Consider the following 26,442-nt stretch of genomic DNA (forward strand, 5'->3'; position numbering starts at 1 on the left):
ACACTATTAACTTGTCCTGAAATAGTTTCAGCCATAAGAAATAATTTCAGAGACAGTTGTCAAATAATGTTGGCATGTCGTTGCTGTTATTTGTTCCATTAACTCAGTGGGAAGTAGCTGAAATCCGTGTGAGTGCGGGTTTGTAATGCTGTTTATGTTTTTTTGCAGTGTCTGCAAGCATATCCGACAGACGTCCACTCGACAGCTCGTCACCTCCCCTGGCGCCTTCCACCTCACCGTAGTCCGACTGCAGGCTCGACAGTGAAATGGCTTCAGTGTCTGAGCACAGTGGACTATGCCACGCGGGAGAAGGCGCTGCAGTGTGGCGTACGAGCATTGACGACTTGCCTGAGGAGATACTGATAAAGATCTTCTCTCACTTGTCTTTCACTGAGCTAGTGGACGTGGTACGGAAAGTGTGCCGTCGTTGGAGAAAGCTGTCGCGAGATTTGAGGTTGTGGGCTGACAAGGAATACCATGTCGGGTAAGTAACCTGCTGGCTGTAACATTGTAAAACTGACGTGGGAACTTTGGATGTGAGCACACTGTCGGCACAACTTAGATCATTCTGCTTTTGTATTCAAAATGAGTTCCACTTTTAGAATCCTGTAAAGGAGCTAAGACCTATTTGATTTTGGTATATTTGTTAGATTGAGTGTGTTAGCTAAATTGGATAGTGTCATTTGGTGCACAGGTGCTAGTAATAAACTGTCTTCTTTTACTTCTTCGTTAGTCTTGTACCCTGTTCTGTTTGTGAACCAGGGTATACGCCATATTTTTACCGTTCTTTTCTACCCCTTTACTTCTCTTTGTGAGAATGTACCCATTCATTTTTTTCTTGCCCTCATTTTTCCCTGACGGAGTTTCAAAACATTCCAAAGATCAGTGACTGTCTCTGCCGATTAAATATCTTTCTGCCCACCACCAGTTCCTATTGTGCTCTGGCGTAAAAGTCTACGATAGGGCCAGTGGTGTACTTACGTGTTTAATGCAAGAAACGTTTCTGTATGTTTTCCCCACATTACATTTTCATCTATCCATACTCCTAAAAATTTAGTGACACGGGTTTTCTTTATCTTACACTGCCCAAGTTCTGTTGTTATGTGGCTCCTAGTTTATTTTATGTCTGAAGTCTACCGAAACTCTTTCTTTGTCATTCACAATTAAAATGTTATCCATAAACAATACATTTCATCTTTCTGCGCTACTGTGACTGTCTTCTGAAGGCCAGCATCATTCATAGCTTTAACTGACAGATTGGTGTCATCAGCAAACAATATTGTACCTGCTGCTGATACATGGCTTGGCATGCCATTTATAAATATTAAGAACAGCAGTGGTGCCAGCAGGGAGTCTTGTGGCACCCCGTATCCGACTCTTTGGTATTCTGATGAGTAAACTTTCCCTGTATCTTTACCATTTGCTGCCTGTTACAAAGATAAAATTTGAACCATTCATATGAATCCCACAACATAGCAATATAGCTCTCTCTCTCTCTCTCTCTCTCTCTCTCTCTCTCTCTCTCTCTCCCCCCCCCCCCCTCTCTCTCTCTCTCTCTCTCTTTCTTTCTTTTTAAAAAAATACATAAGACATGTTGAAGACACCTCCCTATCCCCCCCCCCCCCCGGTCATGATTGATTATATAATGAACTTTTCTCTGATCAGGAACTCTTTCAGGCTCTTGACGCATCAAACAGTGTGGCCTGAGGCCCTGGTTCAGTTCATCATCCAACATGTGAATGTTACTCAAACCTGGCCAGAAAGTATTTTTGCTTTTCAGGGTCGAGATAGTATCCCTATCCTTAAACCAGGCAAAATCCAGACATCCGTTGACAGCTACTGACCGATTAGCCTCATCAGTGTGCTCTGAAAACTGCTCAAAAAGATGGTAGCCCGACGGTTGTTCTGGTTTCTCGAATTGCTGGGCCTTTTGTCCCCCAGTTTCCAGGAGGAACAATCCTCAATTAACCGTGTGGTTAGGTTGGAAACGGCAATCTGATGGGGTGTTTCTAAACGGTGAAATCTCATTGAAGCCTTTTTTATCTCCATGAGGCATACAACACTGCCCAGCATGATCACATTTTACTTAACCTAAATGACAGGGGCTTTCAAGACGCCCTACTGATTTTTATTTGTCGGCTTTTACTCCACTGATTTTTTCGTGTTACAGTCAGTACACCACTCAGAGCGCACGGGTCCAAAAAAAATGGCAGGGCTCCATGCATTTCACAACCTGTCGTACCTCTCGTCACACTCACATTGTTTCAACTTTTGCATTTGTAACAGCTCCCAGTCTGTAGCCTTCACCAAACAACAATTTCAAGGTGTATCCACGGAGCCTCCACTTGGACCCTTTCCCGCGACCTCCAATTCTCTTCGACAAAAATGTGAGACACGCATTTGTGTCGTCCTACCGCAGTCCGTCTGGACCCAGAACTCGACTTGTGTACTTAGTGCCGGGATGTTGTTGCACAGTCTCAATTTTTGGGATTCCTCTTTGATAAAAGGCTGACACAGCTGTCCCATATTTGTTAACTAAAGAGTAGCTCGCACACGTAAGCTTAAACCTCTCCACTTCCTCGCCCACACCTCTCGGGGAGCGAATCGTCCTATTCGGCCTAACTCCGTACGTACCGGGCCACAGTTTCGACCTAACTGGATGGTGGTCACCAGGTTTATGCTTCAGGGGTACCTTCAAATTTGAAATGACTGCACCCAGTCTGTCATCGTGGAATAAGTCGAGTCACTGGCACCAGTCCACAGCTCGTCGTATAGTGGCTGCCTCTGGGCTCCAGTGTCCCGGGTTCGATGCCCGGACCGGTTGGGGATTTTCTCTGCCCGGCATTGGGTGTTTGTGTTGTCCTTATCATTTCTTCATCATCATCATCATTTGTCATTGTGGCTAGATTGGGTTGTGTAAAAATTGGGACTTCATGCGGGTGCTGATGACCACGCAGTTGAGTGCCCCACAAACCAATCATCATCATCATCATCAGACTACTTCATTGAGACTACTTCCTTTGACACTCTGTGATATAGCATGGTTCTCCTCTCCCATCTGCTAAGTTTTGAATATCTGCTGATAGCAAATTTTTTTTCTTTCCTATAATTTTCTACCATGTTTCCAGTACTGTTTTGTAAGTCATATATGGCACCTGTATTGCTTTTGCAGAGGTGTAACTGGGCTTTCTCCATTTAGCTTTGTCGTTTAGTTTATTCTTCTCACTACGCTGATTGCATTGGTGGCATCAGTTTGGCTGTGGAAGGTGTTGGTTAAGTATTACAATCGATTGGGGTTAACACCATAGTTCAATACGTGTGAAACTTGGTGAGCTAATCGGCACAATTTAATTTAATGACCCATACCAACAGAATGCTGAGCATTCTGACTTTTATGGAAAGTACTTTAAATTACCAGTGACAAGACAGTTGACATTCAAATACATCAGCAGCCCCGTCTTCCATTACAAATTTCATCATAGCTACTGTTAGATTATGACTTTTGACTACTTATTTTTGTGTATAAAATGATATGCAGTATTGATTAATTGATTTAATAATTAATAATTTCATATAATTTACCCTAATTTGCAGTAGGGCACTGATGCATGTAAATAAGGGATCTACATTGTGTGAAAGTAATAGCACCCAAGTATTTTTCTGAATTTCTGACCAGCAACATTTTCTGTGAGCCAAAATCATATTAGTTCTTGTAATATAAGAAAATCAGAAAAACCCAACCTAGCCATTTTTAAACCACAATGTAGCCTCCAAAATAGCAGTTTGTTCTTGTGCCAGTCTACAAAGAGTCAGACATCACCCAGAATTGGCAGTCGGTCGTTTGAAAGCTCACGAGTAAGACCTATGTCGGGAGCACCCCCAGTGTCAATTTGTGCCACTACTACGTGTGTTCGGCGAGCAAAAACATGTCCACTGACAACAGCAAAGCTCGAGACTTGGATGCTTAATAATTTTTGAGTGATTTCTGTAGCCTAAATTAATGAACATCTTTACTAAACTGTGTTGTGATTGAAAAATGGTAGGAAATGTTACGGTCATCAAAACTACCGATTGTTGAATACTGAAGCTCGTTATGGACTGGATTGAACTACCGAAGTGTAATCATTTCTGTAATAAATTACTACAGGGTAGTGTTAAAAAGGAACTGTGACTTTTTTGTGTAAATACTGACTGTATTTTGTACCACAGTCAAACAATTAACTTCACCACTGTTATTGTAGATGTCGATCTGGTTTTGTGGGCTAGTAAGATTTTGTAATTGATAAACGGGTCACTATTCTTAACAGCTGAACTTAGTGAAGAATGCATGTATGTGTGTTAATGCAATCTAGATTATATGTACATTTTTGAGTAAACACCATCCCTCACTCATTTGGACTTTCAACTTCAGTGATAAAAGAGTGATGATGCTACTGAGGAAAGAACTACAATAAGCAGGTCAGTTCTGCTTAAAGTCTTTGCTGAAGCAGAGAACTTACCTCTCCGTTTCTCACAGTACCAACTCCAGCTCACTTATGCAATCGCACTCGAATGTTTTGCTAATTGTCCAACTTATCGGATTCTTCTCGGATAAGGGGCACCGATCCACCCACCCTCGGGGGTGATTAACAGTCGGAATGCACCTGGAGGTCCCCCACGTAACTTGCTCAGAATGTGCACACCGTGTTCTGCCCCCTCCGTTAGCACCCAGACCACAAATTGAGACCAACCTGCATCATCCCTGTTATCTTTCAATGTCTGTTTTTGTCAGTTCATCAGGAGTATCAGGATGGTAGTAGCTCTGAAACCCCGAGTAAGGCAGGATATGCTTTACGCCTCCTGCTAACCCTTTTTTTTAAAAAAGAAAATTGCTACCAGGAACATCTAGTGTTTTTACTGCAGAGCTGATAGTCATTAACAGTGCTTTAAGTTTTATAAAACAGACTTCTGTTGATGAGATCTTAATTTGTAGTGACCCAGTGAGCAGTCTCCGGGCTATTGACCGATGTTACTTTCGTCACCTACTGTTTACGATCTTTCCCGTGACCTCGGTTGCAGTGCCTGCTCAGTTGTCTGTCTCCGGGTCCCGAGTCCAGGGAATGAACCGGCTGCCTGTTTGGCTGGAGAAGCGATTACCCACCCGACATTCACGTAGACAGTAGTGTGTGGAGATCTGCAGACCTCTGTTCACTCAGAAACAGAACATCTGGTGAGCTACTGTCCCTTCTAACAAACTCTACACTATCGAGGAGACTGCTGCTGTACTGCTGTAATGAATCTCCTATCCTACATAGCACAGTCTTCCGGATTGTTCACCTCTAATGTTGGTGGACAGCGTACGGTGGTTTAGAACTTCTTTGGGGATGGTGCGGGATGGTTTGGCTGGTTCTGTGGGATTGTCAACTCCACCATCTCTATCAGCTGCCACGGTCATACCTCTCCTACTCTGTTTTAATCACTTTCAGGTGTGGTTTGCCCTTTTTTCTGCCATACCCTATTTTGTGTTTTAGGGGTAACACTCCATTGTAGCCGAGACCTTCATTATTTCTTACCCTTCACACTAGCTGTTGACAGAGTATCTGCTTAATAGGTTTTCACGCTTCCCCCAAGATAGTGGGTGCTGTTCCCCTCTTTAAGACTTCGACTCTCCGGAGAGGGGCGGCTGAGAGAGGGGAGACTCTCGCCACACGCGGAGCCCCGAGCGACACTCGCCTGCGCCCACCCACCTCCTGACGTCACTGCTACTCTCACCTTATTTTCTTGTCGGCAGCCCATCTGATGTTCATTACGTTTATAGATTTATGACTTTTGCTATTTCGAATGTCCTGGCTAGGTCATCTTCTTCCTCTGTAACTTGGTGAGCCCATTATGTAGTCGGTGGGGATCGGATAGGAGTGAAGTTTCTGCCTCCACAAATGGGTGTGGGGAGAGTCCTTGTATGCTGTTATAATTTTGTATCTGCCCAACCCGTAGACATTTACCTCTCTTTAAATTAATTCTCAGCTAAGTGACAGAATGTCTGCAAGGTCGCCACAGGCTCTGGAAATTTGGGAATATCGGGGAATTTTAAACACGTCAGGGAAATTGGGGAAATTTGAAAAAAACACTAGAAATACTCATTTTTGTCTCGGTATGTGAAATGGTTTGTTTACTGATGTGTCGCTGGCTGGGTGCAGCTGAGCACGTGCGCCTCTTCCCTACTTCCTCATTGCTGCTGCTTCTCTTCTCCCCTTCCTACCGCTCCCATCAGTTGGCAGTCGGTGCTGCCGACACTTCTTGCCGCCGGCCTAGCAGCTGCCGACGAGAGGCGTGGAGGTGTGGGGAGTGGTTTGTTCGGATCTCATTCTGAGAGACTGCAGACGCAGTGGCCAGAGCTGGCAGCCCTGCGTACGTGAGTTGCGTCTTAGTGATTGTGTGAATGCGTGTGTGCTCTTGTTTGGCTGTGGCTGAAAATTTAGTTGTGAGAGTGCGATTGTCTTTTCTACGTGCCCGTCTCTGGTTCAGCAATCGTCCTTTACCGTGACTCGCTACCTATCCTCATTATTATCGATTCTCGGAGTATTCGTACGGATGGAGCACCGTGGCCTCGTTTCGTCGACGCGCTGTCTGTGACTCTGAATAGCTGGCCACACGAGTGGATTTCCGTGACGACCTAAAACTGCAGGCCGTTTCTGCGAGTATCTGTAATGTGTCTGGCCTGCCGTTCAGTTTCCACTAATGTGCAGGCCCTGCCTGTCTGATCTAGTCCCACTGATCTGCCTGCAGGCCGGATCTGCTTGTGTGTGGTGCGATGCAGCAGATTTTCACGGTTTATCCTCGGACCCAGGTCTGCGGTACTCCTCAGCAGACCGGAGGCCGTGGGCAATGGATTTCAGGAATTGTGACTGTCTCACCACAAGTACGTTGCACAGTGCGGCATTTTATAGACATTTTATTTGTTCTAGTACATTTTGGCACTTCAAAAGTAGTTTATATATCAGAAAAATTGTGTTGGTTGCTGGCAGCTTGTGCACTATGTACTCATGTATTTGTCAAAAGAAAAGTCACATAATACTCACTAGACACGGCCTGCACCTCAACAGGTATGGGAAGGGGAGGTTGGCAAAGCTTATACGTGACAGCATAGGTGGGGTTGGTGGGATCACTCGTGGGAAAATTCCTGCAGTAGTGGGTGTTAGAGCTGCACCTTTTTTAGATTGAAGTCAGCTGATAGGTATTCCTGCTTAAGGGGAGTTTCTCTAACAAGGGAATCACTTTTGACAAAGCTTAGGTATCCGATTAATGAGGGAATTAGTATATTTCATCAAAATATACAAGGTATTAGAGATAAAGTTAGTGAACTGCTTATAGATGTTGACTCTGAAATTATTGGTATATCTGAACACTTCTTAAATAAGGAGATAATTCAGAGGCTTCCTTTACCAGGATACAGGTTGGCTGGCAGCTTTTCGAGGAGCTCTTTGCGGTGTGGGGGAGTAGCCATATATGTGAAAAACGGCGTCCCATTTGAGTCAATTGATGTTTCAAAGTACTGCACTGAAAATGTGTTTGAATGTTGTGCAGGTGTGGTTAAATTTAACGGAGCTAAACTTGTAACTGTTGTTATTTATAGATCCCCAGACTCCGATTTCACAACATTTTTGCTAAAGCTAGAAGAGGTTCTTGGTTCACTTTATAGGAAATACAAAAAGTTAGTTATATGTGGTGACTTCAATATTAATTGTATAAGTGATTGTGCAAGGAAGAGGATGCTGGTAGACCTCTTTAATTCATATAATCTTATGCAAACCGTATTCTTTCCAACGAGAGTCCAAGGGAACAGTAGAACAACCATAGACAACATTTTTGTTCATTCCTCATTACTAGAAGGGCATTCTGTTAGCAAAAAGGTGAATGGCGTTTCAGATCATGATGCGCAAATTTTAACTTTAAAAGATTTTTATGCTGCAACACGTGTTAAATATAGTCATCAGCTGTTCAGGAAAGCTGATCCAGTTGCTGTAGAGACCTTTGTAAACCTTATAAAGGAACAAGAGTGGCAAGATGTTGTAGTGCTGATACAGTAGACGATAAATATAATGCTTTTCTCAAGACTTTTCTCATGCTCTTTGAAAGTTGCTTTCTGTTAGAACGTTTAAAACAGGGTACTAGCACAAACAGGCAGCCTGGGTGGCTGACTAGAGAGATAAGAATATCTTGTAGAACAAAGTGGCAATTACATCAAAACGTTAGAAACAGTCAAAATCTAAATGCAGCAGCCCATTACAAACAGTATTGTAAGGTGCTTAAAAATGTTATTAGGAAGGCAAAAAGTATGTGGTATGCAGATAGAATAGCTAAGTCTCAGGATAAAATTAAAACCATATGGTCAGTCGTAAAGGAAGTTGCTGGTCTGCAGAGACAGGTCGAGGATATAGAATCAGTGCATAGTGGGAATGTCCGTGTTACTGATAAGTCGCATATATGTACAGTATTTAATAATCACTTTCTGAATATAGCAGGTGAACTAAATAGAAACCTAGTCCCAACAGGGAATCATATAGTGCTCTTAGAAAGTGTTCCGAGACTGTTACCTGAAATGCTCCTCCATGATACTGACAAGAGGGAGATTGAGTTAATAATTAAATCACTAAAGACCAAGAACTCTCATGGATATGATGGGGTATCTATCAGAATATTGAAGTATTGTTCTATGTATGTTAGCCCAGTTCTCAGCCATATCTGTAACTTTTCCTTTAGGAGTGGTCGGTTTCCTGACCGATGAAAGTACTCGGTAGTGAAGCCACTTTATAAAAAGGGAGACATTGATAATGTTGACAATTTTAGACCTATTTCTATGCCATCAGTGTTTGCTAAAGTTATCGAGAAGGTTGTATATACAAGGTTACTGGAGCATTTAAATTCACATAATTTGCTGTCAAATGTTCAGTTTGGTTTTAGAAATGGTTTAACAACAGAAAATGCTATATTCTCTTTTCTCTGTGAGGTTTTGGACAGATTAAATAAAAGGTTGCGAACGATAGGTGTTCTCTTTGATTTAATGAAGGCTTTTGACTGTGTTGACCACAAAATATTACTGCAGAAGTTGGACCATTATGGAGTAAGGGGAGTAGCTTACAATTGGTTCGCCTCTTACTTTAAGAACAGAAAGCAGAGGGTAATTCTCCATAATATTGAAAGTGGTAGTGATGTTCAGTCCCAATGGGGCACTGTTAAGTGGGGCGTTCCCCAAGGGTCGGTGCTGGGGCCACTGCTGTTTCTTATTTATATAAATGATATCCCTTCTAGTATTACAGGTGATTCAAAAATATTTCTGTTTGCTGATGACACAAGCTTGATAGTGAAGGATCTTGTGTGTAATATTGAAACAGTAACAAATAATGTAGTTCATGAAATAAGTTCGTGGCTTGTGGAAAATAATTTGATGCTAAATCACAGTAAGACTCAGTTTTTACAGTTTCTAACTCACAATTCAACAAGAACCGATATTTTGATCAGACAGAATGGGCATATTATAAGCGAGACGGAACAGTTCAAATTCCTAGGCGTTCGGATAGATAGTAAGCTGTTGTGGAAAGCCCATGTCCAGGATCTTGTTCAGAAGCTAAATGCTGCTTTATTTACCATTAGAACAGTATCTGAAATAAGTGACAGTTCAACACGAAAAGTAGTCTACTTCGCATATTTTCATATGCTTATGTCGTATGGTATTATTTTTTGGGGTAATTCTTCTGATTCAAAAAGGGTATTTTTGGCTCAAAAACAGGCTGTTCGAGCTATGTGTGGTGTAAGTTCGAGAACCTCTTGTCGACCCCTATTCAGAAATCTGGGAATTCTGACATTGCCCTCACAGTATATATTTTCTTTAATGTCATTTGTTGTTAGCAATATTAGCCTATTCCCAAGAGTTAGCAGCTTTCACTCAGTTAATACTAGGCAGAAATCAAATCTGCATGTAGAATGCACTTCCTTGACTCTTGTGCAGAAAGGAGTGCAGTATTCTGCTGCATCCATTTTCAATAAGCTACCACAAGAACTGAAAAATCTTAGCAGTAGCCCAGACTCTTTTAAGTCTAAACTGAAGAGTTTCCTCATGGCTCATCTTTCTATTCTGTCGAGGAGCTCCTGGAAGAGCTAAAAAATTAAGCAAATTCCAGTGTTACATTGTTGATTTTCTTCATTTAAACTTACGACTTGTCACCCGAATGTTTTTTTTTTTTTTTATATTTCATTTTATCTGTTTCTAATATCGTGTTATAATTTTATGTATTGACTCGTTCAATGACCATGGAGACTTCTCCTTAATTTGGTCCCACAGAACAATAAATAAATAAATAAATAAAATAATAGATGTAACACGATATCAAACATAGTAGAACCAACCTTTTATTGGCAGCCACCGACAGAGCTGGTTTACACAGTTCATCCCCATCTTACACACTTCTTTCAAGAGGCCTACTTTTTTCTGAGGTTATTTATGAAATTGGTGAAGGTATTTTAAATCTCTTTTAACTCCAAGGAAATGCGTATTTTTGTCACCAAAAATGTTTCATTTATTTGAAATAAATTAATAGCAGTGGTTTTAATGAAACACACATACCGTTTGGCTTGCTTTCTCCATCTAAAAACAGTTCATTACAAAAGATGTTGAGGTTAGTACTAAAGATTTTTGCTCACATCAGGAAATGCCATCTGCTTGCAAGGTTTTTTTAAAGATATTTCCTAGTTTACACTATTGTTTCTTGTACCGTAGCTACAAAGACTCAACTTACGTCTTAATTTTCACCCTTGAAATCTCAAAATTTGTCAGGGAAAATGCTAAAACTTGTCTCGAAATCAGGGAATTTCACTCAGGGAAACTTGTGGTAACCCCAGTCCGATACATCGCCATGAGTCCCTCGATCCTTACCGACCAACCGACACATTTCTTTGCGTTGTCCTGCTTCTGTAATTGTAACCTCTTCACATTTTCAACTGTGCGAATCCGAGCAAAGGAGATTGCAAAAAAGGTGACAGTTGCCAGGATATTAGGTATAAAACCTAACATCCGAGAAGAAATACGTAGTCTTAGAATCTATAAATTTCGGTACCACTTTGCGCAGTGGACAGTGACACCGTGTAGCATTAATTGTCAATTCACGAGCCTAAGTTCGAATATTCGTGCGAGTTGCTCTTTCCGTGTAGCAGAATTAGTGTAACTCCGTTTTTCTGCGCAAATCTGTTTCCAATCAGTTGCACGTCGAACAGCACCCACTTGGCAGCAGTAGTACCTGAAAAACAGCATTCGGTGAAATCAAAAAGGTGTATGAGCACTTTGCAAAGTGTCAGTGGCACCCAAATAGTACTACTTTTACTGCAACAACAAAAGTAAAGAACATTAACAGTTTGTGTTACAATCGCCCGGTAATGACGACAGTCCTGTACTGTGATCTTGACAGACCTCTTAGCCACTTGTATGCATCGTGACTAAAATGCTTGTAATGTAGTTGAGAATTCAGTTTTTTATACAGATAACCTCCTCAATTCTCATATTTACTATTGTAACTCAAAGCATTAAACTTACTAAGTATATTGTTCACTCTCAAAATTATATACAAATCAACTCAAATCAGTCTGTAGTTTGCAGTTGTAGTGTACAGAATGTAATTATAATACTACTGCGACTCCCTGTTAAGTTACAGCTGTGTGCCGGAGTGGTGCATTACCTTTCACGGGCAAGTGTTCTGCCTACTGAGCAATCCGAGCACGACTCACGACCTGTGCTCACAGCTTTACTTCTACCAGTTCCTCATCTCCTACCTTCGAAACTTTACACAAGTTCTGTCACATTCCTCGCAGTCTCGACACTCCCTAAAGAAATGATCGTACCCAGAAATGGCTCAGCTGTTGCCTAAAACGTAGTTTCTGCAATAAATTTTGACTCTACTGTGGAGTGTACACTGATAAGCAACTTCCTGGCAGGTTCGAGTCTTGGTCAGCCACACACTTTTAATCTGCCATTAGATTTCAGATTGGTGCACACTGTGCTTGAGGTTGAAAATTCATTCAGAGCAACAAAACCACACAAACTGAAAAAAGAAAAAATAACAAATGACAATAAATTAAAAGCACATTTTGGTCTCGCTGAAACTTTCTCAGCAGCAACAGTACTTAAATATCAAATTACATAAAACTGCAATAACAGTCCAACACGTTTTCATTAAACAGTCTCAGAATAATTAATTATGTTGAAAGGCTCATCTCTACTTACTTTTTAAAGAAAAATTCATTTATGTATTGTTAATAAGAAACAGTGATACACGTTAACTCTAAGAACAATAATGCGAAAGAGAGATCGTGTTTTATTATAGTTTATTTGACCTGTCTCATATATGAAATTTTTCAACATAAGAAAAAGCAGATACATATGGCTAAATTGACAGTGAAATTAGTCTATTCTTAGTACACATATACAGAAACAATTATTGCTACACATGATCTTTGTCTTGTCATGACAACTGTATCACCACTGGAATTAGTTCAGTGGACAACTGGCAGATTCTGCATCTGATATACCCATGATGCGCATAATCACAGGTGATTGTCAATAAAAACAAATAAGATAAAGTTAGAATTTTGTTTAAAAATAAAAGTATAAAATTTGTAGCTGATGTTGTTGTTTGTGCCTGTTACGTATAATTGACTTTGTAGAAGGTTCTTGTAAAATAAGTACAAAAATGAAAGAAAAAACTTTATTAGACAGTCTCCAAAAATTTGTGCTATGCACAAAGGAAAATAAAAACTGTATTTGAATTTCAGCTCCATCTCTAGTGACCTCATTGTCGACAGTAGGTTAAATGCTAATCTCCCTTGCTTCTTTTGTTTGACTACTACTACTACTACTACTACTAGTAGTAGTAGGTAGTAGTGTTCCAGCAGTAACTGTTCCTATTCATTAAAATGCTTATCATTATACAGTCTAATTTTGGAAGTCTAAGTATCTCAAGTGCTATCAACATTTAATATGGTTTAGCGTTCCTTTACCTTTTATTCTTGACAGTTGTGCCTTTATGTGCTTGTTGGACTTCGGATCCATCTGTTTTAGCATTGCTATTAAGAACTGTTACACCACATTTTTAATCTGTACCAGGTAACTTGTGAGATATCAATTGCATTAATGTGTATTTTCTTCACAAAACTTACGTAGACTTGTTAAGTCAAACCTACTCCGTTCAATAAGCCGTGTCCAAAATGGCTCGGAAAGAATGATGGAGATTATAATGTCTCCTTGTCTAACAACCTTCAGTTGTTTCAACCTACGCTTTGGTTTTCAGCACTTTTATTCTCACATCGCAGCCCCCCCCCCCCCCCCCATACACACACACACACACAGGCACAGGAGTTGTGTCGCGTCACTGGCTGCCTCCACAGGCACAACAGTTGCCGATGCACGTGGTTCTGATGCAGAATCGTGTCTTTCTCAACTCACAATGAAGTATTAACAAATCTATATTTGTTCATGATAGGAGGTCACATGTTATGACAGGTCGGTGCAGCAAGCACGTTATTATAAATGTTTTCATAGAAATAAAGTGGTGATGGCTAATAACTTGTAGTTCGCATATTTCTGTACTTCGTGGACCCGATGCCCACAATAATCCTGACAAATACCCAGGGAGACCCTCAGCCAAGATACAGACCTCATAAATGCCTTGTTGTTGTTGTTGTGGTCTTCAGTCCTGAGACTGGTTTCATGCAGCTCCCCATGCTACTCTATCCTGTGCAAGCTGCTTCATCTCCCAGTACCTACTGCAGCCTACATCCTTCTGAATCTGCTTAGTGTATTCATCTCTTGGTCTCCCTCTACGATTTTACCCTCCACACTGCCCTCCAATACTAAATTGGTGATCCCTCGATGTCTCAGAACATGTCCTACCAACCGATCCCTTCTTCTAGTCAAGTTGTGCCATAAGCTCCTCTTGTCCCCAATCCTATTCAATACCTCCTCATTAGTTATGTGATCTACCCATCTAGTCTTCAACATTCTTCTGTAGCACCACATTTCGAAAGCTTCTATTCTCTTCTTGTCCAAACTATTTATTGTCCATGTTTCACTTCTATACATGGCTACACTCCATACAAATACTTTCAGAAACGACTTCCTAACACTTAAATCTACACTCGATGTAAACAAATTTTTCTTCTTCAGAAACGCTTTCGTTGCCATTGCCAGTCTACATTTTATATCCTCTCTACTTCGACCATCATCAGTTATTTTGCTCCCCAAATAGCAAAACTCCTTTACTACTTTAAGTGTCTCATTTCCTAATCTAATCCCCTCAGCATCACCCGATTTAATTTGACTACATTCCATTATCCTCGTTTTGCTTTTGTTGATGTTCATCTTATACCATCCTTTCAAGACACTGTCCATTCTGTTCAACTGCTCTTCCAAGTCCTTTGCTGTCTCTGACAGAATTACAATGTCATCAGGAACCTCAAAGTTTTTATTTCTTCTCCATAGATGCCTTATAAAGGTGAAATTACTACTTTTAATGATCCTTCCTTCCCATCAACATCAGAACCACTGGTTTTGAAAGTTAACATTTGTGCTGATATGCCCCCCCCCCCCCCCCCCTGTTTTTGTGCTTGTGTTTGTTATTGTTTGGTTTTCCTATCTGTTCACTTCTGGTTTCGCACGGGACAGCACTTCGATTGTGGGTGCTAAAATAGACTGCCACAGTGTGTTGACAAATTCTCTGTCCTGCCAGTCGGAGATACTATTCAGGAGTGAACTGTCGACATATTGCTATTCCGCAGGGTCTCGAGGCACTGCAACTCGGAGAACTGTAAGAGCGGCAGGACCGAGCGGGAGGCGATACGTATCTTCCGCAGTGCCCGAAACCTGTGTAAAGTACACATGTGGTGCGCCGTCAGCCCCCACGTCATCGACGTGCTCTGCGACAAATGCCGGAGACTCACAGATCTCCGCCTGCACGCTGCCCAGAAGCTCGGCTATTCGGTAAGTGTTACATTCTTTTTATTAAACGATGGGAAATCCGGGATTGAGTAATGACAAGATTGCTATTGATAGATTGTTATTCACCGTATAACGGAGATGCTGAGTCTCAGATAAAACAAAAAGAGTGCTGAACAAGTAAACTTACGGCTGAAAGGCCTCCTTCTGGATTACACATACACACACACACACACACACACACACACACACACACACACCGCACATGCACGCACGCAAATGGAACTCACATACATGCCCACTGTCTCAGGCTGCCGAGGCCAGATTGTGAGCAACTGCATGTAATGGGAGAAACAATCTGGGTAGAGGAGGTGAGGATGAGACTGGATGGGAGGGATAGCACGTAGAGGTGGGGGACACTAAAGTGCTGCTTGTGGGAACATACAGGAATGAGGAGGGGAGATGGTAGGGCAGCTAGGTGCAGCCGGGGTGTTAGACAGAGAGCGGGGAGTTGGGGAGAGGGGGGTGCGGGAAAGGAGAGAAGTAAAAGGACTGTGGGTGCATTGGTGGAATAGAAGGCTGTGTAGTGCTGGAGTGGGGACAGAGAATAGGATAGGTGGGTTAAAGACAATTATCGACAGAGGTTGTGGCGAGGAGAGTTACGAGAACATAGGATATATTGCGAGAGTTCCCAGCTGTGCAGTTCAGAAAAAGCTGGTGGTGGTAGGAAGGAACCAAGTGGCACAGGCTGTGAAGCAGTCATTAAAATGAAGAATGTCATGTCGGACAGCACGCTCGGCAACTCTGTACCACCTCTACAAAAGCCTCCGAACCTCCCACACATCGCCTCATAGCTGATAAACCCTGCCTTGCTAATGTTGTACTTTTACCCCACCCTCAAAAACTCCCTTCCACCACCCTCCGGAATTCAGAACCTAAATAGACCCGAAACACAGTCGTGATCTTTCCTCCGAAAGACTTAGCCCCAGAAAGTCCTTTCTGAAGGACTTACCTCTTGCCTGGTTCCAAAGTTCAGTCCTGCTGGACTTTTTAAGGAACTTCTCTCCTTCTCCTGGTCTCTGCAGTGGAAAAAATTGTTTGCTACCGACCCTACCCACCAGACTCAACCAAAGACTAATGTCGGACCTAGCCGACTCAGTTCACTCCCATTGCCCCCAACTCACCCCCTGTTAACTTCCCAGAATTTCTTAAGCTCGGACCTCGCCTCACCGTCATTCCCCAAATCCCTCGACGTGTAAACTAACTTTCCATCTGGAGAAAGAATTCAATCCACCATGTAAAAACTGATCCTGACCTTGCAAGCCTACCTGCTGACAAAGGCTCCACCACTGTGGCTTTGAACTGCAAGGATTACGTGGCAGAAGGGCTCCACCAGCTGTCTGATTTGTCCATCCACAAACCGTGCCACATTGACCCTGTTCTAGAAATCCAGCAGGGTCTCCAGACTCTCCTAAAATCTTGCACAACCTCTCCCCATTGTCTCAGTCCCTCTCTCTCTCTCTCTCTTTCTCTCTCTCCCTCCCTCCTCCTCCTCCTCCTCCTCCTCCTCCTCCTCCGACCCCCCCCCACCACTCCCCCACTCACTGCACTCCTACTTTCTATATGCTCCACGAACTGAACCACCCACCGTTACTGTGCCTCCACTGAGAGAATCTCTGCTGTTGTAGACCAACACCCTCAGCCTATTACTTACAACCTACACTCCTATCTTAAAGACACCGACCATTTTCTCCTCAGACTCTCCACAGTTCCTTTACTGCACGGTGCCTGCTCTTCACTATTGGTGCCCCCTCCCATTACACTAACATTCCCGATGCCCACAGCGTAGCCAATACTGAATGCTACACCTGAAAAATTCCAGATCTACAACCTCCTTCCTGTCACCCTGACCGACTTTCATCTGGTACTCCTCAACCCGACAAGCCACCTTCCTCGATATTGTCCTCCACCTCGAGCGCTGCTACTTCGGCACCTCTGTCCACACGGAACTTACCGGCCACGAGCAGTACCTCCACTTAGGCACAGCTGACACCCGTTCCGTACAGAGAAACCCCTGTCCCCTTTGAACAGCCCAGCCACTCCCGGCCGTCGCATCTGTAGTGACGAGCAGTGCCTCCCGCTGACGCCTTCACGGACCGACCTCGTGCAGAAATAGATATCCCGTGCCTTATTTCTCCGGTCAGCCGCCACCTTCCAGAGTCCCATTGTCCGACCGCAGAGGACCGTTCCTCTCGTGACTCGGTGCTGCCCACGACCGGAGCAACTGAATCGCATTCTCTGCCGGGGTTTCGGCTACCTCTCGCCATGCCCCGAGCTGAGGAACATCTTGCCCACTATCCCTCCCAAGCTGGTATTCCGCTGTCCACTGAACGTACGCGATATCCTCGTCCGTCCCTAGACGGCCTCTGCTCCCTACCCTACGCCTCTAGCTCGTATCTGTGTAAAAAAAAAACGAGATGTGAGACCTGTTCCGTACGTTCTTCCATCACCATCTACGTACTGAGATGGTGGCGCCGCGTATAGACGTACTACTCGACAGATCCGCGGAAAATTAGAGTTTTTAAATCCTGTGTGTGTAAAATGTAGTAAGAAGGTGAGAAATGGTGTTAAATTATGCCCACGGTCCCAAAAATGGATCCGTCGACAATGTTTAAATACTTTAGAAGAAAGAAACGCGACTTGCGACTGTGGGAATGTGCACTGTAGTTATCTTGATTTATTGTGTTTGCGAAAGGAATATCGAGAAGGCTGTGTGACTGCTTTGTTAAAATACGATCTTGTGTCAGCCAAACTGTACGTACAAAGCTTGAAAAAGTGATAGGAGTCAATTCAGAGTGTAGTGACACTTTTGTGAATGGGCCAAATGATAACTTCATATGGCCTAAAAAGTTCCCTCGTGTTAACCATAACGAGAATAACTTCAGCCTCCCAGTGGCAAAAAACCTGTGACGAGTCTAAAAGATGTGAAAATAGCGAAAGAAACAAAGTACTTTCACCAAATGCAGAGTTTAAAAACCAGTCGAGTACGAAGTCTTGTAATAACGAGCGAGGAAGTACCGGTACTATAATTTTCAGTGAACATACGTATTGTGAGAACGTGACGAACACAAGTAAGAAGAACAAAGAAGATATTTACATGCTCTCAGACAGTCACGGAGAGGGCTTAGCTGGTATCACGTGTAACACGCAAACTGTGTTTAAAGTTAGTGGAATGACAAAACCAGGGGCTCCCTTGAGTGAAATTCTAAAACACTGTGAGCATTTTTTGGAGCCCGGAAGAAACTGTTTAATAATTGGAGGTGCTAATGACATTTATAGGAATGAGGGTAAACTTCCCACAAGAGCACTAAGAAGCACTCTACAGAAAATTACAAATGTGAACTTCTATACTGCAAGTATACCACAAAGACACAATCTGATGTAAAAATCTTGTGTCAACAAAGAAATCGCTGTTACTAATAGAAAATTTGAAAAAATATGCCGAAGCTTCCCGAATGCTACACATGTGAATGTACCGTCTTCAGAAAGAAGTCATTTTACCAGCTACACAGAAATAAACTTGGAAAAGCATTCGTTAGTCGAGAAATACTTAATGCAGTGTTAGCAGTTGAAGGCAAGAATATCCGTACCGTACCACTACCACCACCCATCACAGCAACTGAAATTCTCTAACATAAAAATGAAACTAATTCACCGGCAACAGATCCAGCACTAGAATCTTCCCTTGCCACAAAAGTAGCTGAGGCAAATAAAGCCTCCACAACAGCTCCAACAGTATCAGAAACAGCTACAGACTATACAGCAGCATCACTAGCAAGAAATGTGCTTACGGCCAGCGAGTCGTATCAAAGTTGCGACACATACAGAAGAAAGAAAGACGAGATGCATGAAACCTGTGTCCCTAAAGGATTTTTGGTACCCAGCCTCAATATGAAGAAACCGTTGACACTGGACAATACAAGGAAGAGGTCCTCTCAACCAAGTTGCAACATCTTAAAATTACTTAGCCTTAATATACAGTGTCTCAAAAATAAAATTCTAGACCTCGAGATTGAGGCCAGTGAATATTGTGTTGATTGCATTTGTAATCAAGAGCACTGGTGCAAAAATTATGAATTAGAATACATTAATATTTCCCCATATACTTTGGTTGATCATTTTTATAGGAAGGAAGCCAAGAATGGGGGTGTCTGCATTTATGTAAAATCAGATATTAAAGTGAAAAACAGACCCGAAGCTGACCTCCTGAGCAAAGAAAAACATTTTGAGGCAACAGCAGTGCAAATGAGTGTAAAAAATAGGAAAATACCAGTCATGTCAGTGTATAGATCACCATGTGATGACCCAGAATTTTTTTAAGTAGACTGAAGAACTGCTGAGCATCTTACATGATGAGAAGACATCAGTAATTGTATGTGGGGACTTTAATGTCAATATGTTGGTAGGTAGTTAATTTAAAATTAAATTCCTCAATATTTCACATAGTTTCAACCTATATTCTAACATAAACAGTCCTACAAGGGTAACAAACATTTCAAAAAAGTTTCATAGATAATATAATTTCAAATATAGAAAGCCCAGATACAGAAGTTTTGAATATTGACCTAGGAATATCTGATCATAATGCACTTATTATTAAAGTGCTCACAGTTCCAATACATACAAAAACAGTACATCACATGTATAAGAGAATTTTCTCTCCCGAAAACTGCAACCAGTTTGGTATGACACTGACTAACCAATCTAGGGCAGAAGTATTGTCACAAACTGATACAGATGCTCTCTCTCTTTTCATGACAGATTTTGAGATGTGCTTTTCAAAAAGATTAGTTAAAATCAACTCATGTAGCCATACACACACAAATTCTTGGTTCACGTCTGGCATTAAAAACTCTTCCAAGACTATGAAAAGACTAAACACTGAAATGAAAACCAATACCGACACTACTTTTAAAAAAATATGTTAGTAACTACAAAAAGGCATATAGAAGGATAATTAATCTAGCAAAAGTATTAAGTAATGATAGACTAATAAGGAAGTCAGACAATAAATCAAGGACCACATGGGAAATTGTTAAAAGAGAAATAGGAAAAAGCTCTACAGACCAGGATATTGTACTTAAATCTAGTGATAACATTGAAATAAAGAAGGAAGTCTTGCCCAATTACATTAACAACTACTTTCTAAGTGTACCTGACAAATTAAGCAATAGCCTTACCAAACAGCACCAAAAGTAGTCAGTAGCATGATAAGAAGTCCCACTAATACATATGAAATATTGAAAGTAATTAACAGTATGAAATCTAAAATGTCTGCAGGACTGGATGAAGTGTCAGTGACAATAATAGAAAAAGTCGGCTCACAAATCTTGGAACCACTGGTATATATTGTCAATTTATCATTCAGTGAAGGTGAGTTCCCCCAAAGGCTGAAAATTTCTAAGGTTAAACCATTATTCAAAAATGAGGATACGCTTAAGATAGTGGCCCCCGATTATTCCTAATCTATATAAATGACATTGAAAGGCCGAACAGATCATCAAAAATTATGTTATTTGCAGATGACACAAGCATAATTATAAGTGATGACAGCAAATCCTTATTCAGTACAGCTGAAAAAGTTGTGAAGAGAGTGCAACAGTGGTTTTATGTAATAAGTTTACACTCAATTTAAATAAAACAAATTACATATATCATTGAGTGACCGTGAAATAGAGAAAGTCTGCTGTACAAAATTTTTGGGCATGTACATTGATCAACACTTGAGCTGGAAAGCCCGTGTCACATACATATCCAAACAAATTCAGTTCAGCATGCTTTGCACTGAGAATAATTTCCAGAGTTTGCAGTGCAGAGTGTACAAGATTAGTGTATATGGCGTATTTCGATTCTATTATATCCTATGGAATAACATTGTGGGTGCAACTAAATGTCGCTTGAGAGAGGTTTTTAAATTACAGAAAAGGGCCGTTAGAATTATTACACACAGCTCTCCACAAACGCACTGCAATCCCTTGTTCATGCCGCTAAACATACTTACAGTACCATCTTTGCACATATTAAAAAGCATACTGCATACAAGAACACACTCGAGTAGTTTACGTGTAAATTCAGATCTTCATGACTACAATACACATATCTGTAAGAATCTGCATGTAAAAAGAACAAGGAAAACAAAAACTCAAAAACATGTGAGCCACTGTGGATTAAATTACGGTGAGGCAAGGTTCGAGCTTAAGAAATTCTGGGAAGTTAACAGGGGGTGCTCTATAATGCTCTGCCACACTGCATCAGGGGAACAGAAGATGAAGGAAAATTTAAGTTGGAATTAAAAAAGTATCTGCTAAATAAATGTTTTTATAGCATAGAGGAATATTTTGAATCCTTAAGTCACTAACTGATAGTTGTATTGTCAATATCATGTTGTTCTCATTGTCAATTCCATGTCTCCTTTATACTCTTTTAACTCTAAATTATGTGCAGTATGTTTTCGAAAATGTACTAAATATATATAAATTCATCACATACGGTACACGTTAAAGGAGCATGTTTTAATTTTCAACATATTATACAATGTTAATTTTATGTGTTTGATAGAAATTTGTAATATTCTGCTGTGCATATCCTGGACAGTATTATGACATTTCCTACATCATGTAAATGATGCAAAGGATGATAATAAATGAAGTGAAAATGAAATTCCGGTCACAAGCATTACCTAATCCCATCGAAGGCAGGGCTACCTGTGAAACCGATCGTGTGATTTACGAGCTAAGTCGCAACCACTGTGCTGCTTTCTAAGTAGGCACGACAACTGTCAGGCTGTCTGTGTGCACGAACCACTAGCGGCAAACTGTGGCCGAGAAACGGCTGGACCCCACAGTTGCTGAGCAGGCTGCTCTTCAGGACATTCTCCATTTTAATTACTGCTTCACTGCTTGTGCCATCTGGATCTTTCCTAACATGTGTCCTTCCTAACAGTACCAGTTTCTCTGAATTTTGCAGGTGGTAACTCTCCCTGCAATACATCCCGAGTACCAATAACCCTCCCAAGCTGAAGCTTCATTAGTTATTGTCCATTGTCCTTCACCCGCCTGTCCCCTTCCTCATTACCCCTCAGCACTGCACTTCTTCCTTTTCCACTCTCCTTTCCCACCCCCTGCCCCTTCTCTAATCTGCCGACTGCACCTAGTTGCCCTACCCTCTCCCCACTCTAGTACCTCCTGCTGCGGAAGTCGAACACGCACCAGAACAAATGGACGTGGTCAGCCCGTAGAGGGCTCCGTGTCCGCGGCGGCTATTCCGAGCAGCGGCTCTCGCGCAGCGAGGGTACCACCGCAGACAGCGGCCGATAGCCGCTCCCTCCGGTTTCGTATACAGATACCCGCTCTACCCTAGTCCGGCCAGTCTGGTACTCGCTCTGGATTTCGTTTCTCTCTCGGCGGTACTGCGTTCTGGTCATTGCTCGTTGTTGACATTTGCCTGGCTCTGAGTGGATTTACTGTCGGTGTTTGGTGTTGTGGTTTCTACGAGCCCCCATTGTTTATCTCTTCCTCGTTGTGTCGGTCATAGTCGGTCGTGGTCGGTTGTTGTCGGTTGTCGTTGGTCTGTCGTCCGACTCGTCCTCGTGTTTACCCGGTGTTGCGTGCTCCGCCGCCGCCGGCTTCCCCACCTGGCGGCTCCGATCTGCAGCCGAAGGCGTTCCCGCAGTTGGTTTTGGTTACTACACCCAGCCTGTCCCTTATGCTCTCACAAGCAGGACTCTACCGTCCCCCACTTCTATCCTGCCATCCCTTCCCATTCCTGCCCCCAGCTTACTCCCACCACCCAGATTTTCTCCCATCTTGCACAGCAGTAGCTTGCACCCTGGCCCGAGCAGCTCGAGACGGCGGTCGCGTGCGAGTGAGTTGTGTGCGGGTGCGTGGGATGGATGAGTGTGGGAGTTGTGGGTGTACTTCAGAAGGGGTCAGTGAACTGGCAGCCACCAAGTCTTGTTTGCTCAGACTGTTAGCTTTCTCTTCACCTTTCCATCACTTTTCCTGTGCTTGCAAATACTCACATTGGGTATTAGGAGCCGAAATAACCAGCTTGGCATTGCTTCTGTATAAATAGGTTGCAGTGTTGTTTTGTGGATGAAACAGTTTCTGGTTGGCTTATTAGAGATATCTGTGGCATTGTTTTTTGCTTGCTTTAATTGAAACTGCTGAAATCCGTATCACTAAATGGCTGACACGATAATGGTCCCCATTGCAGATTGGCTGCGTAATAGCCTACAGGGGCAACAAACAATTGATTTTCGGTACTTCATATAATTACTGTCTGACCTTAAAAGAAAATGCTGTCATAATATACCCATTGAGAGGTATAATCCTAAGTCAAAGATTTAATGTAATAAAACAAGTATTACAGCTCAAAATTGTGCACATCTTGAGGCTGCATAACACACAGCACACAAATTACCCAGACTGTATACTTACACACACACACACACACACACACACACACACACACACACACACACACACACAAAATAATGAAAGGAAAAAATTTCATCACTTATCACATTTTCACTGTTCATGCAGTGAAACATCCACATCTGGCATTACTTTATTACTTCTTCACTACTAACTCTATTTTCAACATGTTTTGCAGACAGTATCCACACATAGCACAGATAGATTAGGAGATATGGTTGTTGATGTCTTCAGTCTGAAGATTGGTTTGATGCAGCTCTTCACACTACAGTTATTCTGTCCTGTGCAGGCTCCGTCATTTCGAAATAACTGCAATATACAGGGTGTACATAAAGCCCAAAAACACTTCAAATAATTTATTGCACGAGAACTAAACATTGTACAGGTATCATACATATGTAATTTTGAAGAGAAAACCTGAAAGTTTTTTTCACATATACCGCCACAGCATAGTTGGGTAATTTGCCGATAGTTGGCACTAGTCGCAAATGTGGTGAGTTCAGGTGCAGAGCGAGCTTTCTTTGTGTCGGAGTTCGACAAAATCGAGTGTGCTACAGCTGTTCGACAGATGTTTAGAACCGAGTACGGTAAGAAGCCACCGACAAGGAAGGCTATTTACCGCTGGCACAGCAAATTCGTTACGACGGATTTCTTGTGCCCGGCAAGACGAGCGGATGTCCCAGTGTGGGTGAAGTGAATGTGGAGCACATACGAGGGACATTCGTAAGCAGTCCAAAGAAATTGGTAGGTCATGCATCCCATGAACTCGAAATGGCTCCGATGACAGTGCGGAAAGTCCTGCGACAGAAGCTGTCTGTGAAACCGTTCAAATTGGAGTTAGTGCAGAAGCTCAATGGCGACAACAAAGATGAGCATTTTGAGTTTTGTTCACAGTTGCAACAACTGAATGAGAATGCGGATGGCATTGTTGATCGCTAAATTTTTTGCGGTGAAGCTACTTTTCACACTGATGGGAAAGTGAACTGGCGTAACTGTTGAATCTGGGCTACAAAGCATCCACACAAATGCATTGAATTTGAGCGTGATTCCCCAAAGGTAAGTGTTTTTTTGTGCCTCGTCATGTCGAAAACTGTACAGGTGATTCTTCTGGCCGAGAGCACTGTCACTGGACATTCCAACCCGGACATGTTGCAGCAATGGCTGATGCCTCGAATGCAATCGGACTTTCCGTTCATCTTTCAGCAGGACGGGGCTCCACCCCATTTTCGTCGTGAAGTTCGTGGGTACCCGAACACGGAGCTGCCGCATCGATGGATCGGCCATGCTACAGAAGGGGACAGCTGTTTCATGAAATGTCCTCCCCGATCACCAGATCTCACTCCATGTGACTTCTTTCTGTGGGGACACATTAAGGATCTGGTGTATGTACCGCCTCCACCGCGTGATGTAGCAGAGCTCTGGGAGAGAATACGGTAAGCGACTGCCACAGTCGACTATGCCGTGCTGGGACGGGTACGGCAAGAATTTGATTACCACTCGTGGTTTGCACATCGAATTTTTGTACAAAAAACTTTCATAGTTTCTCTTCAAACTGCAATATGTATGACATCTGTACAATGTTTAGTTCTTGCGCAATAAATAATTGAAAGTATTCCTGGACTTTATGTACACTCTGTATGTCCCTTTGACATCTACATGATTACTCTGCAATTCACAATTAAGTGCCTGGCAGAGAGTTCATAGATCCACACTTAGGCTACCACTCTACCATTCCACTCTTGAAGAGCGTGCAGGAATAACAAACCTAAATCTTTCTGTGTGAACTCTGCTTTCTCTTATTTTATTATGATTTTACCCCCAGTAGTTCCCTCCAGTAATAAACTGGTAATTGCTTGATTTTTCAGAATGTGTCCTGTCAACCATTGAGCTCTTTTAGTCAAGTTATGCCACAGATTTCTTTTTTCCCCAGTTCTGTTCAGTACCTTTTCATTAATTATATGATCTATCCATCTAATCTTCGGCAATCTTCTGTAGCACCACATTTCAACTTCCTGACACTTATATCCATGTTTCATGTCAACAAATTTCTCTTCTTAAAAAACTCTGTTCCTGCTATTACCAGTCTACAGTTTATATCCTCTCTACTTAAGCCCTCATCAGCAAAACTCATCTATTACTTTTAGTGTCTCGTTTCTGAATCTAATTCCCTCGGCATCCCCTGATTTAATTTGACTACATTCCATTACCTTTGTTTTACTTTGTATCCTATCTTCTCTTTATAAGACACTATCCACTCGGTTCAACTGCTCTTCCAAGTTCTTTGTTGCCTGACAGAATTACAATGTCGGCAAGCCTCAAAGTTTTTATTTCTTCTCTCTGAACTTTAATTCCTACTCCAATTTTTTCTGTAGTTTTGTTTACTGATCATTCAGTGTAGAGACTGAATAACATCGGGGATAGGCTAAAACCCTGTCTCACTCCCTTCCTTTTCGTGCCCCTCAACTCGTAACTGCCACCTGGTGTCTGTACAACTTGTATATAACCTTTTGGTGCTGACACGTTACATGTGCTACCTTCGGAACTAAAGAATGTATCCCGCTTAACATTGTCAAAAGCTGTCTGCAACCCTACAAAATCTATAAGAGTAAGCTTGCCTTTCCTTAATCTATCTTCTAAGGTAAGTCATAGGGTCAGTATTGCCTCGGGTGTCCCTACATTTCTCTGAAATCCAAAAATATGTTCCCCGAGGTTGAGTGCTGCCAGTTTTTTGATTCCCCTGAAAAGAATTTGTGCTATTATTTTGGAACCAGAACTTATGAAACTGTTAGTTTGGTAATATTCAGACCTGTCAGCATTTGATTTCTTTGGAATAGGAATTATGATATTCGTCTTCAAGTCTGAGGGTACTTTACCTGTCTCATATATCTTATATACCAGGATATCATTAGTTCAGAGGGAATGTTGTCTATTCTAGGGGCCTCGTTTCGACTCTCGCAGTATTGTATCGTATCGTATCTCCCATCTCGTCTT

General features: G+C 42.1%; 1 protein-coding gene across 1 annotated transcript in view; it reads left to right on the plus strand.

Annotated features, from left to right (window-relative positions):
* Nucleotides 1-307: 307 nt before the first annotated feature.
* Nucleotides 308-26,442, plus strand: part of LOC124552407 — a 66,523-nt gene continuing 40,388 nt past the window's right edge. The window contains exons 1-2 of the mRNA XM_047126670.1: nucleotides 308-484; nucleotides 14,800-15,001. Coding sequence (XP_046982626.1) covers nucleotides 14,900-15,001 — 102 coding nt within the window. The 5' untranslated portion in view covers nucleotides 308-484; nucleotides 14,800-14,899. The remainder of the gene's footprint in view (nucleotides 485-14,799; nucleotides 15,002-26,442) is intronic.

Source organism: Schistocerca americana, chromosome 10 (genome assembly GCF_021461395.2).
Source record: "Schistocerca americana isolate TAMUIC-IGC-003095 chromosome 10, iqSchAmer2.1, whole genome shotgun sequence".
Lineage (NCBI taxonomy): Eukaryota > Metazoa > Arthropoda > Insecta > Orthoptera > Acrididae > Schistocerca > Schistocerca americana.